General features: G+C 37.7%; 3 protein-coding genes across 3 annotated transcripts; 1 reads left to right on the forward strand and 2 right to left on the reverse strand.

Moving 5' to 3' along the window:
- The first annotated feature begins 463 nt into the window (after positions 1–463).
- LOC107608523 (LOB domain-containing protein 39) lies at positions 464–1,565 on the forward strand. Its single transcript, XM_016310289.3, has 2 exons — positions 464–839; positions 927–1,565. Exons 1-2 carry the CDS (start codon positions 491–493, stop codon positions 1,292–1,294), a joined length of 717 nt encoding a protein of 238 aa, XP_016165775.2. The 5' UTR covers positions 464–490; the 3' UTR covers positions 1,295–1,565.
- Positions 1,566–3,386: 1,821 nt separating this feature from the next.
- On the reverse strand, positions 3,387–4,629 carry LOC107608524 (uncharacterized). Its single transcript, XM_016310292.3, has 3 exons — positions 4,410–4,629; positions 4,051–4,112; positions 3,387–3,773 (listed from the first exon to the last, which is right to left on the reverse strand). The coding sequence occupies exons 1-3, from the start codon at positions 4,507–4,509 to the stop codon at positions 3,606–3,608; spliced, it is 330 nt and encodes a 109-aa protein (XP_016165778.1). The 5' UTR covers positions 4,510–4,629; the 3' UTR covers positions 3,387–3,605.
- A 3,500-nt stretch (positions 4,630–8,129) lies between these two features.
- Positions 8,130–11,658, reverse strand: LOC148554384 (uncharacterized). The gene is made up of 3 exons (XM_088495136.1): positions 11,593–11,658; positions 9,541–11,412; positions 8,130–9,449 (listed from the first exon to the last, which is right to left on the reverse strand). Exons 1-3 carry the CDS (start codon positions 11,656–11,658, stop codon positions 8,130–8,132), a joined length of 3,258 nt encoding a protein of 1,085 aa, XP_088351262.1.
- Between the last annotated feature and the right edge of the window lie 7,489 nt (positions 11,659–19,147).

The following is a 19,147-nucleotide window of genomic DNA, read 5'->3' on the forward strand; positions in this document are numbered from 1 at the left end:
AAAACTGTTTTTTCATATTTCACAGTAGCGACTAACATCTCCCAAACTTTTGAATCCTAACACACCATATCTACCAAAGGCACAAGTAACCATAAGATGCTTAACTGTTTCTACTTCCTTTCCACGCAGTCTATTAAAGTGGTCTTTAGTATCCGTCCCACTAAAATTGAATTAAATGAATTGATTTATCTTGATTAATAATAGTGACATTATTGCTCTCCATTCAGTCCATTGTGTTACAAAGAGACAGAAGCGAAATTTGGTGGGGCACTATGACTATGCTAATTTCTTTATTAGAATAATTATTCGCACACATAGTAAAATGAACATTCCATATATTTATGGTTTATATTGTTTAATATTTTCATTGTCTACCTATACTTTTTCTAATCATTAAATATGTCATAAGAATTAATTTATCTTTTATTTTAGAGATACTTAAATAGAATTCACCGGTATAAAATGTCAAGGTAAAAAATTTACCAATGTAATGGTGCTGAAAAAGGAGGTAAGAAGAATATCGGGTGGGAAAAGTGAAAAGAGATGGAAGGGCCGCGGAAAGACGGAGGCGGTGTTGGGCAGACTTTGGAAAATCTTGTTTGTTTGTGTTAATATAAATAGAGGCAGTCTGACTAGAGTTGGACCCCACTCTGAAATGAGCTGCAACGGTTGCCGGGTGCTCCGCAAGGGATGCAGCGACATGTGCCCCCTGAGGACATGCCTCCACTGGATTCCATCCCCTCAGGCACAAGCTCACGCCACTCTCTTCCTCGCTAAGTTCTTTGGCCGCTCCGATCTCTTCTCCTTCATTTCCTCTGTCCCACACAACAACAGGCCCGGTATCTTCACTACGTACTCTTCTTCCTTTCTTAATTACTCTTTTATTATTTATTTCCTTCATTTTTATTCTATTATTTCTATCTCAGAGTTGTTTCAGTCTCTGCTTTATGAAGCTTGCGGACGAACCATCAATCCCGTCAATGGCGCCGTGGGCCTGCTCTCCACTGGTAACTGGCACCTCTGCGAGGCTGCCCTCCGCACTGTCCTTACCGGCGGCGTCCTCACCGCGTTGCCGGAGGAGGTCATCATGCCAGTCTTGGACGACTCTTCCGCTTCTCATGCTGCTCTTCATTTCAACAACACAAGCTTATCAGAGGCGTCCAAGAGGCGTAGCGTTAGCGGTGTTTCAACGCCACCCGCTGTGTCAGTTGTTTCGGGAGAACCATCGGAGATGAGCTTTGATGATGGCATTTGCAGTCACAACCAGAGAAAACTCTTGAATCTTTTCGTGTAAGAGTTACGTGCTAGCTAAACTCTAATAATAATAAGGAAAATAATAATGCAATTGCATAGAAGAGATGATAGAGAGACGCAAATAGACTCCATTCCTTTGTGCGGAAATTTTGACACAGCTTTTTACTGTTATTGTTCTTAATTACTATAACAAAGGTATGGTATCTCGGAAGCCATTGTGTTTTATTTTCATTTAATCTGCTAGCTATAGCTCTGTACATATAAATACCTTATTTCTTAACTATAACTTATGTATCGTCATATTGCATATCCTTTATCAGGGTAAAATCTGCTAATACTTTCATGTTAGTTCGAGAAATTTGAGTTTCTGCGAGGCACATAGTTAGTAATAAGATAAATGAAGAATTGAAATAAAGAGCAAAGAATAAATGAAGTAAGAGGAAAAGAAAAAAGAAAAATAGTGCGGTGCACGTCATGAAGGCATCAGATGAGGCATGCATGTCTCCGCTAGAAGTGAGTTCCACGGCAAAAGCCACCGTATTCAGAAAAGGGGAATAAGACACGCATATTATTATTCTCCCAATCCTAATCCTTAGCTGCTTCTAACGTATACCTTTCGCCGCGTCCCTCTACTTATTTTTTTCTCAATGCGGCTCCCTTCCTATTCACAATTAGATGAAAATTCCGGTAATTATTAATTCCACCTGAAATTGAATGCAATTTTCATCTCACAATTAACCTGTCAACTCAAATCAACCTAACACGCGCCCTGGTTTATAAGTAGGGCGGGCAATGGGTAGAGTAGGGTAAGGTTTGGATTCTACCATAACCCTACTCGCGGGTTGAAAATTTTATTAAAATTCTATCATATCCTATATGCGGGTTGAGAATCTCTCAACCCTAACTCTACCCATACGCTAAAGTTCTAAACCCTACTTTACTCTACCCCGCAGAAATATCAAATTTTTTTAAAGTAAATATAAAATTCAATCATTTCAAATTTTATATATATTAATAACATAAAAAATAAAAAACTAATGCTTTAAATTACTAAATTAACTAACTAGTTTAGTGGTTGTTTACTTATTGTAAGTTATAGGTTCAACTCTTACTTCCTTTACTATATACCTATTTTGTTGGGTACTCGCGGATAGAGTATGAATAAAATTTTATTATGCCCTGTGGTTTTCATATGGCGACAATGCAAATTATTAATACATGGCGATACATATGATGCGTTTTTTGCATATTAAAATAATTTTTTAAAATTAATTATTATGTATTTATATATAAATATATGTATAATTTAATTTATTTTTAATATTTATTTTATATTTTAATATATATTTTATTTTAATAACTAATTTTAATATATATTTAGCATGTTTGCATTGGATATGATGTTATAGAATCTTCAATATTATTATGAATGAAAAACAAAGGTACGTCATTCGATAATTAAGGTATATTATATTTTCAATAATAAAAGTTTCTCCCAGTAAAATGAAATAGCTTATTTTTACTAGCAAAATTAGAAGAAAAGCTTGTGTAATTTATATGATTTTCGTACTTTATCTGTCAAGGCAAATAGCATTTTTTTTTTTTCATTTTGTTTATGCACTAAATTGGTATTCAATTCAATTTAACATTTTTTTCGGCTCCATTTTTACAGTGCCATGTAGGTTTATTAGGAAATGAAGGGAAGTAGAGAAAATTTCATTATGGTTGTTCACATGCTTGAAATTCTCCCTCTTTACTTAAAAGAAACGTTAACAAAAATATGATAAAGGAAGTGCTTTATGTGATTGCATGATACTCATTTATTCTCATCTCCAAATATGAATAAACTCCAATTCACATACACCAAAATCCAAACACAAATAAACTGAAATGGACAAATGGGATAGTCATCTGACAAACAAAAATATATAAATATAAGAAAAAGAAAACTACTTTTTGAATTTGGTACAAAATTCTCAAAACATGTTATCTTCTATATAAGCATGTTAATTGCAACCGGACAATTAGCTTTCAAGACCTTTGGATCTGACATTTCAATTGCCATCGCCTGTGACTAATTTGTATTCTACTTTTGAAGCAAAGTACTCAAAAGATTATTCGAGTTTGAAACGAGGAGTAATCCTATCTCTTTCGTTAGTCATCTCAATAATAAATACATAGATTAACGTTTGATACTTAACTAATGGTTATGGAACAGAGTTGCAGAGGCACACTTTAATTTGCTTCCAAGAACTTATACAAAGCCATTTCTCTCATAGGACCATATATATATATATGACTAGGATTGTTATTACAAGCTAAGGTAGCAAAGTGGAAGAATAGTATTATTGTTAATAATAGATACCAGGAGGAGGAGGAGGAGCCTTTGGGTTAAATTCCGCACGCTCAATAGATCCATGACTCACTTTGTCCCTTGAGCCATTTGGCGGTGGATTTGCATCACTATAATCTTCATCTACCGACACCCAACCACCTATCACTCTCTCGCTCTCATTTTCCTGAAATTTATTACATTCCATCAACAACTACAGTATTTTTGAGAGCTGATTAAAGTGCATTCAAGTATTAATAAAGGTGCATTCTACAGTAGAGATCAAAGTTGTATAGAAAAAGTATAGATTCTTTTTGTGGCTATTTTTTATTGTACGAAAAACTTTCTTTTAGGAATTAAACTTGTTAATAATACTATTTGATTCTATAAAAAAAATATCTTTAAACTTACATCTTTATCGTATAATTCACCATTAATAAAAGAATCAATATATATATATATACCTTAAGTTTCCTGCTTACACCAACAGCAATCAGTGTTGTTGCATCAGTATCACCACCGTTATCTGAGATGGCATTAAAAACTGTGGTAAGAACTTCAGTAGTGCTATGGTTAATGGACTATATTGTACAAGAACGAAGAAGAAATAAATAACGCAGATAATGAATAATACTTTTCTTAGTATCCGAATACTAAAGTAGTAATAATGTAAAGAGAGCAGTGTTATATATGGTGTTTGGTTAGAAGTTACTGGAAGAGTATGAACATGGTCGTAATTGAAAGCTAGGTAGAAGATATAATGAAATGAAAAATTGCAGTCAACACATGGAAATGGGGATAAAGGGGAGGAAAGTAAAATTACCATGGTGAACAATGGGAGTTGAGAAGTTGAAGAATAGCATAAAAGTTGCGGCACCGAGAAAGAGGAAGAACGTTAAAGACCGGAAGGCAGAAACTTGCATGATGAGTTATGACCGACACGAAACAATCAAGTAGTCAATTCAATTCGTAAACAAATGGTGATGTATATTTATTGAGAATGTGGATTTTAAATGCGGTAAGTGAAGCAATAAATGAAGGCATGGGTCATGGGTGGATGAAAAAGTAGTGATTAGTAGTAATTAGTTGCTGTGGGAGACGCGGAAATGAGTGATTAACTGATTATGGAATCTTTGTATGTGTGTATCCAGTTGTGTAAACAGTGGGTAACCACTAACCAACCACAATTTAATGCTCCCCTTAATTACATTACTATTTTTTTTTTTTAAATTCTATTCATTATTTGGCATCATCTAAATTTTGTATCCGAATGCATTTATTATAAAACATAGAAGATGAGTATTAGATCAAGATTTTGCATGCGGTGTTGGAGATCTTAAAACCTACTTACCATATGTTTAAGTAAAAGGTTTCTGCTATTAGGGATTAGTCATTGACTCTAGACCATCGGGTTAGCTATTGTATTTTTATCGGGTCCAATGCAACAATAACCATTTCATGGTTTCATGCCGATTTCTGACAAAGGCTCACTGCCCACTAGCATTGGAAGTTCAAAGTAGGATCAAAGATGAATGTTTTTAACCAACTTATCTTAGTTTTTTTTTTTTTTGTGGCCGAAATAAATTAAACAAAGAAAAATAAAATAAACAAAATAAGGAACTGTCTAAATAGAGGACAGTCCCATTTAAGACTATTCTTAAACTCCTCCTAAGGTGAAAGAAGCTCCACATGCGAAAGTTGTAACTTCATCGCCATCTTTGTCATAGTATTTACCACCGTGTTTGCATCTCTCATAATCAAACGAAAGTCAACCCGCCAATTCAAATGCATGATCAGCTTATCTTAGTTAATTGATCAGCTTCTTAGCCCGTTTAAAAAATGCCAAAGATTCGAACAAGGACGGACATAAGGGGGGCGAGTGGCGGCCTCGGCCTCCCAACTTTTTTTAATAGTAATAAGTTATTATGTATAATTTAATTTTTTTTAAAAAATATTTAGTATTTAGTCTAATATAAAAATTTTTTTGTCTAATTTAAATATTAATAATTTTTAATATCTAAAAAATAAGTAACAATATTAAAAAAATCTGAAAAAGATATTATTAATATTTTTTAATTAAATAAAAATTTTTAAATTTCATAAAGTGAATTCTTTTTCTTGTTGTGGCCATTTTTTTTATTCGTTTGGTATTAATTCTCTCTATTTCAACTGCTACAATTAAGAGATTTTTCTCAATTATGAATATTGTGAAAAATAACTTAGAAACAAAATAAAAGATGAATTTCTTGCTAATTGTCTTTTAATTATATTGAAAAGAAAATTGTTAAAAATTTTGACACAAATTCTATTATCGGTGAATTTTATGATACGAAAAATCGACCACTTCGTTAGTAAAAAGTATACACATATTTTTTTACTTTAAAATATATTCTCTATCCGTATATTTTTATAATACATCTTATATTATATAATTTTTTTACATAATTTTTAATATTATATGTGTTATTGGCCCCCATAATATCATTTCTGGATCCGTCCCTGGATTCGAATTTCTTCTTGTGTACGTGATAATGCTAAGAGTGACAACACTATTCGAATTTATGGGTATCCACTCTATCCTTATTAGTGGATAATTACATGTTCTACTGTAGATCGGATTTTCTACGAGGTAGAATTTTAGACGGGACGAGACGGAACCGAATTTAGATAATATATGTCTCTACCTGCTCCGATTTATATATAATATATATAATTTTAATATACGATATATGTAAAATAATTAGTAAACTAATTAATAATATTATATTATATTTAAAATTTTATTTTAATTTATAGTATGTATGTGATGATGATTATATAAATTTTAAAATTTAATTTTATTTATTGGATTTTAATAATTATAGAGGCAGGTAAAAATGAGGTGGACACCTGCAAAAGCGGGTTAGAATTCAACTTTTTACTACCACAAATAGAAGTGGAGCGGGTTCTATATGGGTTATTTTAGTGGACGAGATCAGGAAGGACAAAAACCTGCCCTTATCCGTCCCATTGCCACCCTTAAGTAATGAATTGGTCAATAATAAATTCTTAAATAGAACTTAAACCTATATCAAATTAGTTCTTAGCCTACTAAGTTAAAAAAAAATTGTAAAAAACAAAAGAAAAGTTGAATGTTTCTGATCCAATCATTATAATTCTGTGATAACCGATAAATAACTTAGAAACTACGATAATTCATGTAAGGGTTATAATTTATATAAAAGAAAAGATAAATCTCTTATTCTTATTATAATTAAATAAATCAAAGATTTAAATAAAAATTATATGTCCAATAATAAGTTTGTAAAAAAGGTTTTGAGAAGGTCAAGATGATTTCTTCTCCGTAATATATTTCATAGAGTTATACTTCTCTTTTGTTCACCTGAGTATTACAGTGCGTTTTTGCAGGTACGGAGTTCTTTACTACTATAATACATTTTATTTGTTGAAAAAGAAACAAATTCAACTTCATCTAAGACTGAGTTATATTTCAAAGAATTTACTAACAGAAGTACATTTTTCAAAAACCGAGTTAAATATAAGTTTTTCAATGAAGATAAAATATTTTCAAACTTGAATGACTTTATTTATTTAAAATCATTAAAAAAGGTAATTGAGGTATAGCCTATATCTTCTAGTTACAGAGACAGGTTTTTTTTTTTTTTTTTTGGTCGAGAGCATGGGCCAGAGAACTGACCCAGCCAGACAATCAGAACATGATAAAACCCCAGACCCGACCCGATAGTGCCCGACCCGACTCCGGAAAAACCCAACTCTAAGGATAGAATTCATCGTGTTCAAACGCTGTCTGGCTGAGGGTGCCATTGTCGCCGGAAGCTCCATTACGGGTTGAAGAACCTGATGCATGGATCTAAAGCCTGCCGCAATCGTTTATCCATGTTGTTGTCGTACTGAATCCGCCCGGATTCATCATGGGTTCTCCATTTCCACTGCCCGTCGCCGACCCCAGATGTTGACGCCCCGGGTGATGGCACCGCCGTGAAGGACTTCCTTCATTGTTCGCATTCACCGCGCCGCTAATTCTCTGCCTCGAGCTCGATTGCCAGGCTGTGGGTCCGTCAGTGCTCCCTCTACGTGCTCGTCTCCATGAATGGAATCTGTGGTTGCTATTGTCTGAGGTTGGCCGAAGCACTGCAGTGGATCTCAGCTGCATCCCCTCTTCAGCTTGTTGCTTGTCTTGACTCTCCGTTTCCGCCCTCTCAGGTAACCCATTCTCTAATTGGTGCCCTTGATGGTTGATAGGACCTGAGACCCTTTTGACTTGTTTATGCATCCTCTGATTATGCTGAAGAATTGCGAATCCAGCTTCTGTTCTGATTGTGTTCCTGATTTGATTAGGAGGATCAAAAATCCACTGCCTCCTGAGTTCATTCTCTGCTGCCATTGCTGCCAGTTGATGAGCTACTTTATTGCCTTCCCTTGGAGTCCAGGTAGCTCCCACATCCGGAGCTTCGTCCAGCAGTTGGAGAATGTCTCTGATGATTGCATCCGCGTCTGCTATGGGTGTTCTAGCCTTGATGGCTTAAACCAAAGGTAAACAATCAGATTCAATTATGCAGTTGCCAATTTGTAAATTCTTTATTAGAATAAGTGCCTCTCTGTATGCTTGAGCCTCTGCTGCTATTGCTGATGTTGTGGTAAACCTTGTTGTTGTTCCAGTAATGATCTTTCCCTGCCAATCTCTGACGACTACTGCTGTGGCTGCGATGCCAGATTCCCTATGGAAAGTCGCGCCAGTATTTACCTTCAACTTGTTTTGTGGCGGGGGCCTCCAGGTAATCCTCTTCCTCTCACCACTCCTATCTTGTCTTGGGATGTTGTCTGTGCTGCTACCCCTTGTTGTATTGTGATATTCTGTTGCTAGCTGCTCTGCGTTGATAATTACCTGTTTTGGATTGATTTTTATTTGCTGGTAAATGTGCTGATTCCTAGCCTTCCATATGCACCAACAAACACTACCCAGATTACACAAAATTCTGTCCTGTTCCTTCCCTGTCCCACTCTTTATCTTCCGAACTGTATCCATCATCCATTTTTCGAAAGATGTCACATTATTGGTCGTAGGCGCAATTTGTAGGCTAGAACCAAACCAAACTGCTCTAGTCCACGGACACAATAGTAATGCATGTTCAACTGTTTCGTTCTCAACCTGGCATATGCTGCATGATGGTTTAACTGCGCATCTACGCTGGTACAAATTGACGTTCACTGACAAGATTATATGCACTGCTTTCCATAAGAATATTTTTACCTTTTGTGGCACTGGTAATCTCCAAATAGTTTTCCACACCTCCCTCAAATTCTGACTTGTTGAGGCTTTGCTCAGATTTATCTCCTTCTTTGTATCTTTCTCCACCTTCGCAGAGTGGTAACCAGATTTCACTGAATATTGTCCATCCAATCTGTCTGGCCAAACAAAATGATCTCTCTTGTTAATCAGGCTGATGGGTGTTCTTCTTATCAATTCAGCTATGTTCTCCGGGAATAATTCCTGAATTCTGTTCACGTCCCATCCTTCGCCCTCTTTTATTAACTCGCTAACCCTTCTGGTTTGTCCTTCACCATGTCTCCCCAGTTTGTCTATTCCAACCACCCAATTGTCTTTCCAAATGTCAATCTCTATTCCACTCCCTACGCTCCATCTACCTCTTCTTCTAAGGAAGTCTCTTCCCTCCAACAAGCTCTTCCATATCCATGACGTGTTCCTTCCTTTTCCAGCCTCCCAAAGGCTGCAGTTTGGGTAATAAATAGCCTTTAGTGTCCTAGCCCAGATTGCATCCTCCTCCTTTAGTAATCTCCATGCTTGTTTCGCCAAGTGCGCAATGTTCTGACATTCTACATCCTTAAACCCCAATCCACCATTTAATTTACTCTTTGTCAATTTTGACCACCCTTTCCAATGAATACTCCTTTCCTTTCCATTATTTGTCCACCAGAATCTCGCAATTGCTCCTTCGATGCTCTTGCAAAAAAGACTTGGGGAATTTAATGACATTCATAGCATAGGTTGGAATCGCTTGTACAACCGCTTTTATCAAAACCTCCTTTCCTGCTTGATTTAATAGTTTCTCTTTCCAACCTTGCATCTTATCTAATATCTTCTCCTTTATCCATTCCAAAGCCCTGTTTTTGGACCTGCCCCAACTCGCTAGTAGCCCTAGGTATTTTCCAGGATCTTCCCACGTTGCCATTCCAGTGATCTCCTCTATATTAACCCTCATTTGAATAGATACTTGACTACCAAAAATCAGCCCGAACTTCTCAGTGTTGATTGTTTGACCTGATGCTTCAGTGTATATATTTAGAATATGAATGAGTTGATAAATCTCTTCTTCCTGTGCACCTACAAAAATTATACAGTCATCAGCGAATAACAAATGAGTAATAACCGGTGCTGATGGAGCTAGCTTAATTCCAGAAATACGTTTATCCCTGATCGCCTTTTCCATGAGAACCGTGAAGCTTTCAGCCGCCAAGATAAATAAGTAGGGTGATAGAGGATCTCCTTGCCCGAGTCCTCTTTGTGGGAAGATCTTGTTTGTCAGATTTTCATTTAATTTGAATCTGTAACTAGCACTTTTCACGCAGCTCATCACCAGCCTCACCCAATCATTACTGAAACCGAACTCTTCCATGATCCTTTGCAAGAAGCTCCATTCCAATCTATCGTAGACCTTATTCATGTCCAGTTTTATAGCTAGATCCTGACTTCCCAAGCTTCCTTTCCTGTTTAGCTTATGAAAAGCTTCATGCACTATGATTATATTATCTTGTATGAGTCTTCCTTTAACAAAGGCACTCTGGACTGGGAAAATGATGAGGTCAAGCACTTTTCTTAGTCTCCCCACCAATACTCTTGTTACAATCTTATATACAAAGTTACAACAACTAATAAGTCTGAGCTGATTGAGGCTTTCCGGTCGGCTTACTTTGGGTATCAAAACAACCGTTGTTTCCCCTAAGTCCTCAGGTATCACACCATCTTCAAAGATTTGCTTCACTAGTGCACAAATATCTTTGCTCAGAATATCCCAATGTTGTTGAAAAAATAACCCATTTAAACCATCTGGTCTCGGAGCCTTTAACCCTCCCATACTAAAAACTGCCTCCTTTATTTCCTCGTCATTAATGTCTGCCATGAGCTCCTCATTCATTTCTCTAGTGACTCTCCTTGGGATGTCTTTTACACACTCTTCCATGTTCCTGTCCCTTTCAGAAGTAAACAATTCAGTATAATGTCTTTCTACTACCCTCATTATGTTTGCTTCCCCATGTATCCACTTACCCGTTCCATCTTTCACTCTGTCTATTCTGTTCCTAATTCTTCTCTGTATGGTCGAAGCATGAAAGAAAGCAGTATTTTTATCCCCCCATTTTAGCCATTTCAGCCTTGATCTGAGACCCCAATACTTTTCCTCTTGTTTCCAAAGTTCTGATATTTGGGTTTTCAAATCTCTCTCTCTTCTTAGGTCTCTTTCCATCAAATCAGCTTCTTGGATATGATGTAGCTCAGTTTTCATTTTTTCTATTTCTTTGTCTGCCCTCTTGAATTTTTGTCTACTCCATTCTATTAACTCCCTTTTGCATCTGTTTCTTTTCCTTATGAATTGGCTCCAACGATTCCTATTACCCTCCTCCTGCTTCCAACAATTTCTGATCACCTCTTTGCATTTCTCATGGTCTGGCCAAAATGCCTCAAACTTAAACTCTTTTTTTATCCGGCCTCGCGGCTGAGTTTCCAAAATAAGCGCACAGTGGTCCGAAGTTATAGCAGGAGCAGCCTTAAGAGTAACATTCTGGTACATCTGCAACCATTTTCAATTCACTAACACCCTATCTAATCTCTCCCTAGTAACAAAATTATTTCTAGGATTACTAAACCAAGTATATCTGCTACCTTTAAGGTCAACATCCATTAAGCCATTATCATCAACAAACTTTCTAAAGGTTTCTAAACATTTTTTTGGTTGAGGATGGACACCTACCTTCTCATCTTGACTTAAAATATCATTGAAGTCACCCATGTAAGCTTGAGGTTCCTCGTTGCTCATGTTACTTACCGTTAGTTCTTGTGTTTCGAGTGTTTATTATTACTGGATAACAGGTAAATATAATGAGTAGAAGTGAGTTCAAAGTCCAATTAAAATAATTTAGAAAAGTATAGATAGACAATGAAAATACTAAATAATGTGAATAATAGATATATCGGATGGTCAATTCATTGGGTGTGCCGATGGTTATCCTAATATTAAGATTTAGGTGGGTAATTTGGGGGTGTAGTGTGTTTTTATTTTATTGGGTCAATTTTAGAGCCTATTGTTTACATTGTTCACAAAAGTCATTGTCTACTTAGTAAAATCCAAATAATTTCAAATTTCCATATTGGTCAGCGGCAAACCCTTAAATGAAACTCAATACCGCGACGGATTAATCGTTGGCCTATCGAGCTAGGAAATACCGTGGGGAACCAAAAGAAAAAATCCAAATAATTTTATTAGTTAATTGAATTATTATAAATAGATATAATAAGAATGTAATTAGAGAACATTAAATTAGTAATTAATATATTTGTTTTTTGGAATTATCTTCTCTTTTTCTCCCTCTAATTTGAATAGATTTTTCTCTAATTTTTTTTATATTGATTCATTCTTTACTTATTCTTTTTTTTTTTTTTTTATAATGGTACTTTCACTTACTAATATTTCCAATTTGCAATGTGGCTTGTCAAACTCAATTAGAAAATAATCCGATACAATTTCAGAATATTATGACTATATGATAGTTTATACATAAAATATTGATATTACAGACTCCGAATTATTTATTCCATGCTTCATCAATGGATTAAAAATTCAAATTCAAAGAGAAATCTATATTAAAAGCTTAGTGCAAAAATATGTGAACTGAAATTGAAAGATGAAGAACAACCAAATCAAGCATAAATCCATCAAATTTAGAAAACAGAATACGAAATCACAATCAATTCAAAAACTCAAGCATTTTCATATTCATAATTTCAACTATTTAAGAGCCATTAACAAATTCAGAAATAGAAATTCTAGATCTACAATCGGAGCTTTTGAATCAAGCACCAACCTCCCTGGATATAAAAACAAGCTCTCTAGATGACAGAAGTCATGGGTGGCGTGGAATAGGCCCCGCTGAGGAAGTCGACGACTTCCATGCCGACAAAACCCCTTTGAGGAGTAGTGGCACGCAATGCAGGGCCAATCACAGCATCAAGAACAACGCTGTCACAAAGGAAAAAGTAAACTCTGAACCAGATCCTGAGCCAGCAAAGGTGGAGGAAGGGGTGAATCGACCACACCACCAAAGCCACCTTATTGGTTTACGGACATGGCGGTTGCCATAGGAACAAATCTATACTATATGTCACGGTAAATTTTAGAAGATTAGATTTAACAGTGTTTGTATAATTTTTTGGAGTGTTTGAGAATGCTCTAGATGATTCTGGAATGTTCTAAAATGTCCTAGAAGGTCCTGGAATACCTTAGAAGGTTCTAGAAGACTCTGAAAGGTTGTAGAGTATTCTAGAAGAGTGTGGATGTATATAGGAGTATGAAGAATAGTATGGAACAGTCTAAAAGTATTTAGAGAAATATGGTAGGATAGATATTTGTAGTGAAGGTTCTAGATGATCAATCTGGACCGTTCATTAGATTTAATCCTAACCATCCATTGAGAAGGTGGATGGCTATAAATAGAGAGTGAGAGTTAGAGTTTGGGTGTGTGAGTCATGTGTGAATGATTTGTAACAAACACTTGAACAATACAGTATTCTTTCCACCAAAGCTTCTTTTTTTTTGTGTTCTCTTGTGTTCTTAACTTTCTTACTAAATATTAAGGGTTAGGCTGACTTGGTCTTAGCTCAAGAGGTTGAGTAAGTCCGAATGCCAGCACGGTAGCATTGGAATGTGTCCAAGACCGTGACAATTTGGCATTAGAGCAAGGTTCGAGAGGGAGCACAAGTGGTTTGTGGGTATGACTTTTAGTGTAACTATGGAGTATGTTGAGTCTCAAAGGGGAAGAGATGCTATTCCTTCTCAATGGGGATGCAAGAAGGCCCGTTCTTCAAGTGAGTTTAGAGGTAAGGACTCTAACTTCTTAGAAGAGAGAGTTTCTATGTTGGAGAATGTTCTATCCTCTATGGATGAGCGCTTCCAAAGGATAGAACATGACAAAGAGACCCTCGAGACTCACGTGTTAGGAGAACTAGATGCTTTTAAAGAAAGCATGCTCCAAATCAAAGAGAAACTTGAGAATTCCATAAAGCTATTTGAGGAAGTTTGAGTTTGGTTCGAAGAGGCAAAATCTCGACCAACCATTATAAGGGAGACGACAAAGATTGATTTTTCCAAGTCAAAGGAGTTCAAGGGCGTGAGGGATACTCAAGAGATGGAGAATTTTCTATGGCAAATGGAGAGGTACTTTGAAGGCCAAGGGGTGGTCGAAGAAGCAATAAAGGTACGCACTGCAGCTCTCTACCTTTCTGATAATGATACTTTGTGGTGGAGGAAAAAGTGTGTAAATATGTAAAAGGGTACTTGCAAAATAGCCACATGAGAAGATTTCAAAATAGAGTTGAAAAGATAATTCTTCCCTGAGAATGTGGTTTATGAAGCAAGGAAGAAGTTGAGGGAGTTGAAGCACAAGAGTACGATTAGCGATTACGTAAAGGAGTTCACTACTCTCACGCTTCAAATCCCCAACTTAGCATCAGAGGATGCATTGTTCTTCTTCATTGATGGACTCCAACCTTGGACAAAACAAGAACTACAAAGACGGAATGTTAAGGATACCGATGAGGCCATCGTGGTGGCCGAATCACTTACTGAGTATCATAGGAGAGACTCTAAACCCAAGTTTTCCTCCAAGCCTAGTTCTATTAAAGGTGGGAGAGACAAGAGGAATAGGGATGGCAAAATTCCCTGAGACGCGGGGATCCCTGCGGGGACTGCCCCGAATGGGGATCCGATTGTGGAGAATTTTTCCCGCAGGGATGGGGATGGGGGACAAAATTCCCCCGAAGCAGGCGCGGGGACCCGAGTGGGGATCCCCGCCCCGTCCCCGCTATTCTCCGAAATTTATAAATTCGTTGAATTATCCTTAATAGTTTATTTCTCATATATGTTTTTTAGTCATTTCTCACACACACATATATAGAGAAACCCAAAACTCCTAATCTTTATTTGCATAACCTTTCTTTAATTCAGAGATCCCTAAGACTGTCCATACTCCATCCAACCTCTCTGCAGTCACCCCCTCGTCACCCTTCTCACCGCATCGTCACACCTCACTGTGCCATCACCCTTACCGTGTCATAATTTCTATTTGCGGCGTTCCTTTTCGTAACTCTTCCGTCGTGTCCATTCTCCTCTCTGTTGCCGCTTCTCCCACCTCGTCCACTGCTTTGTCCTTTGGCTCGTCGTTGCATCCCCCCATTGCGTTATTTCGAAAGAAGTCGCCATCGTGTCATTTAGACTTTTTGTATAAAATCTTGCAGTTTTTGTATAAGATAGATACTTGCAGCTCTATTCATATGGAAATTAATAATTAGTTAGAACTATTATGTAGATGAAGAATGGGGTCCCCGCGGGGAATGGGGCCCTGTGGGGAATGGGAATGGGGAGCAATATTCCCCCACGACGGGGAATGGGGGCGGGGATGGGGAGCAAATCTGAGGGCAGGGATGGGGAGCAGGGAGGCATCCCCCGCCCCCGCCCTGCCCCATTGACATCCCTAAAGAGGAAGAGTTTCTCAACCAAGAAAGAAGGGAAATACAAAGAAAGAGTACGAAGAAAAGAAGAAGGCTTTTGTGCCCAAAAGAGGATGCTTCGTGTGGAAAGGATAACACCAAATGAAGGATTGTCCTAAGCTAGGGACTCTGGCATCTATCGTCGAGGAACGAGAGGCTCAATCTTAAGTAACTGAGTGTGTTGGATCTATCCAACTCATGAATGCTGTGAAAGGCAAAGAGGCAAGTACTGTAGAAAAGAAAGGCTTGATGTATGTAAAAGCCTTTATCAATGAAAAACCCATCATGGCTATGATCGACACTAGTGCTACACAAAACTTCATCACGCCTGATGAAGCAAAGAGGCTTAGGTTGAAGATCACCGAAAACAATGGCTAGTTCAAACCCGTGAATGCAAGGGTGAACCTCTTAAGGGAGTAGCAAAAGGGGTTGAAATGATTCTTGGTTCTTGGAAGGGCCTTGTGGATTTCTCAGTAGCACCTATAGACGATTTCAAAATAGTCATAGGGCTCGATTTGCAAAGAAAGGCAAATATAATACCTATGCCATACTACGACATAGTATGTGTCATGGAGAAAAGGGTCTCCATGCATGGTCCCTACAGTCTCTAAAGTTGGAGGACTACCAATACTTTCTGTTATGCAACTCAAGAAAGGGTTTAAGTAGGGAGAGATTATATATTTGGCTCTATTATAAGAGAAGTCAACATCTGAAAGAGAAGACATTCCTCTCAAAATTAAGGAAGTCATTGAAGAAAATAAGGATGTGATGCCTCCTGAGTTGCTAAAACAACTACTACCTAGGAGGAAGGTGAACCCAAGGTTGAATTGGAGTTAGGAGTAAAGTCGTCTGCCTCAACACCTTATAGGATGGCACCGCCAGAACTTGAGGAGTTGAAGAAGCAACTCAAGGATTTGCTAGATGCTGGATTCATCCGTCCATCGAAGGCACCTTATGGCGCACCAGTCTTGTTCCAAAAGAAGCATGATGATTCGTTGAGACTATGCATCGACTATCGAGCACTTAACAAGGTAACCATCAAGAATAAATACCCTATTCCTTTGATAGCCGATTTGTTTGATCAACTTGGTAGATCCAAGTGGTTCTCAAAACTGGATTTGAGGTCAGGATATCACCAAGTGAGAATTGCTGATGGTGATGAGCCTAAGACCACGTGTGTCACGAGGTATGGATCGTATAAGTGGTTGGTGATACCTTTTAGCTTGACCAATGCTCCTTCGACCTTCTGTACCTTGATGAACGAGATCTTTCGACTTTGCCTTGATCGGTTTGTAGTGGTCTACTTGGATGATATTGTTGTCTATAGCAATACTTTGGAGGAACATATAGAACACTTACAAAACGTGTTTAAGATCTTGCGAGAGAATAACCTATATGTGAAGAAGAAAAAGTGTTCCTTTGTAAGGGACGAAATCCGCTTCTTGAGACACATCATTAAAGATGGAACTCTCTGCATGGATCAAGGAAAGGTAAAGGCTATCAAAGAATGGAAGCCGCTAAACAAAGCATCTGAATTGAGGTCATTTTTTGGGTTGACTAATTACTATCGGAGGCTTATCAAGGGATACTTTGCCAAGGCTTCACCATTAACTGATCTTCTCAAGAAGAATTACTCTTGGAAATGGTCAAAGAAGTGTCAAAAAGCCTTTGATGAGTTGAAGGCTGCTATTACAGAAGGACCAGTACTAGCACTGCCCGACTACTCGAAGGTGTTTGAAGGCCACACTGATGCTTCTGACTACACTATTGGAGGGGTTTTGATGCAAGAAGGACATCCTATTACCTTTGAGATTCGCAAGTTGAATGATACAAAAAGGCGATACACCGTCCAAGAGAAGGAGATAACCACGGTAGTACATTGTTTGAGAACTTGGCGTCACTACTTGCTTGGTTCACACTTCATCGTCAAGACAGACAATGTGACTACAAGCTGCTTCCAAACTCAGAAGAAGTTAAGTCCCAAACAAGCTAGGTGGCAAGATTTCTTAGCTGAGTTTGATTTCGAATTTGAATACAAGTCAGGCAAGACTAATGTGGTGGCAGATGCACTGAATCACAAGGCTGAGTTGGCAGCCATTTCTATAGTCGAAGGAGATATTGTTCATACAATCAAGAAAGGGTTGCATCATGATCCATTGGCCAAAAAGTTGGTGGAGTTGGCTAGAGAAGGTAAGACCAAAAGATTTTGGCTAGAAGACGACCTTCTCTACACCAAAGGAAGAAGACTATACGTCCTTAAATGGAAAAAATCTAAAAAGAAAGTTAATGAGAGAATGCCACGACACCAAGTGCGCTGGTCATCAAGGTCAGCGAAGGACCTTGGCACTCATTGAATCTTCTTATTATTGGCCTCAAATGAGAGATGAAGTGGAGAGCTATGTTAAGACTTGTCTTGTGTGCCAACAAGATAAGATTGAAAATAAGACACCAAGTGGGTTGTTGGAACCTCTGCCTCCATCAGAGCGACCGTGGAAAAGTGTCTCTCTAAATTTCATCTCTACTTTACCGAAGTCCGAGGGGTTTGGATCTATTCTTGTGGTAGTAGATCGATTTTTGAAGTATGCTACCTTTATACCTATCCCTACTGACTGCACTGCAGAGGAAATAGTACGACTATTCTTTAAGAATGTGGTGAAGTACTATGGATTGCCTAAGACTATCATTAGTGATCGAGATACACGCTTCACAGGACGACTATGGACAGAGCTGTTCAAATTCCTTGGGTCGAAGCTTCATTTTTCAACATGCTTCCATCCTCAAATCGATGGGCAGACTGAGAGAGTGAATGTCTTACTCGCTTGTTACTTGAGGTATTTTGTAAGCGCTAATAAGAATGATTGAACAAAACTCCTTGACATTGTTCAGTTCTCATAAAATTTGTAAAGGAGCGAGTCCACAGGAAAAGTCCATTCGAGATTGTGATTGGACAACAACCGCTTACACCACAATCTCTTTCTTCCTCTTACTCAGGGAAGAGCCCTGGAGCTTATCATATGATTAAGTCATGGGAAAAACAAGCAGATGTCACTCGTTCTTACCTCGACAAAGCTGCAAAGAGGATGAAGAAATGGGCAAATAAGAAGAGGAGGCATGCAAGCTATCAAGTGGGAGACAAGATCCATCCCGTCTTCTATGTGAGTATGCTTAAACCATATCATGAAGACCAAGATGAACCGATTAGAGGTGACACGAGTCGTGATCCGTCTGTGGTGATTAGATCCTTTGATAAAGAAATCGAAGAGATCTTAGCTAATCGCGTCGTGTGACAAAGAGGAGTACCACCAAGTATCCAATACTTGATCAAGTGGAAAGGACTCCCGATAACCGAAGCTAGCTGGGAAGCTCGTGAAGATCTGTGGCAATTCCAAGAACACCTAGAGCACTATCATGAACAAAATGCGACGAGGAAGTCTGCGCATTAGGTGGGGGAGAATGTCACGTTAAATTTTAGAAGGTTAGATTTAATAGTGTTTGTATAGTTTTCTGGAGTGTTTGAAAATGCTCTAGATGGTTTTGAAACGTTCTAGAATGTCCTAGAAGGTCCCGAAATACCTTAGAAGGTTCTAGAAGACTCTGAAAGGCTGTAGAGTATTCTAGAAGATTGTGGATGTATATAGGAGTATAAAGAATAGTATGGAACAATCTAGAAGTATTTAGAAAAATATGGTAGGATAGATATTTGTAGTGAAGGTTCTAGATGATCAATCTGGACCGTTCATTAGATTTAATCCTAACCATCCATT

The sequence above is a fragment of the Arachis ipaensis genome, chromosome B7 (assembly GCF_059453495.1).
Source record: "Arachis ipaensis isolate K30076 ecotype BB chromosome B7, ASM5945349v1, whole genome shotgun sequence".
In the NCBI taxonomy this organism is placed as follows: Eukaryota; Viridiplantae; Streptophyta; class Magnoliopsida; order Fabales; family Fabaceae; genus Arachis; species Arachis ipaensis.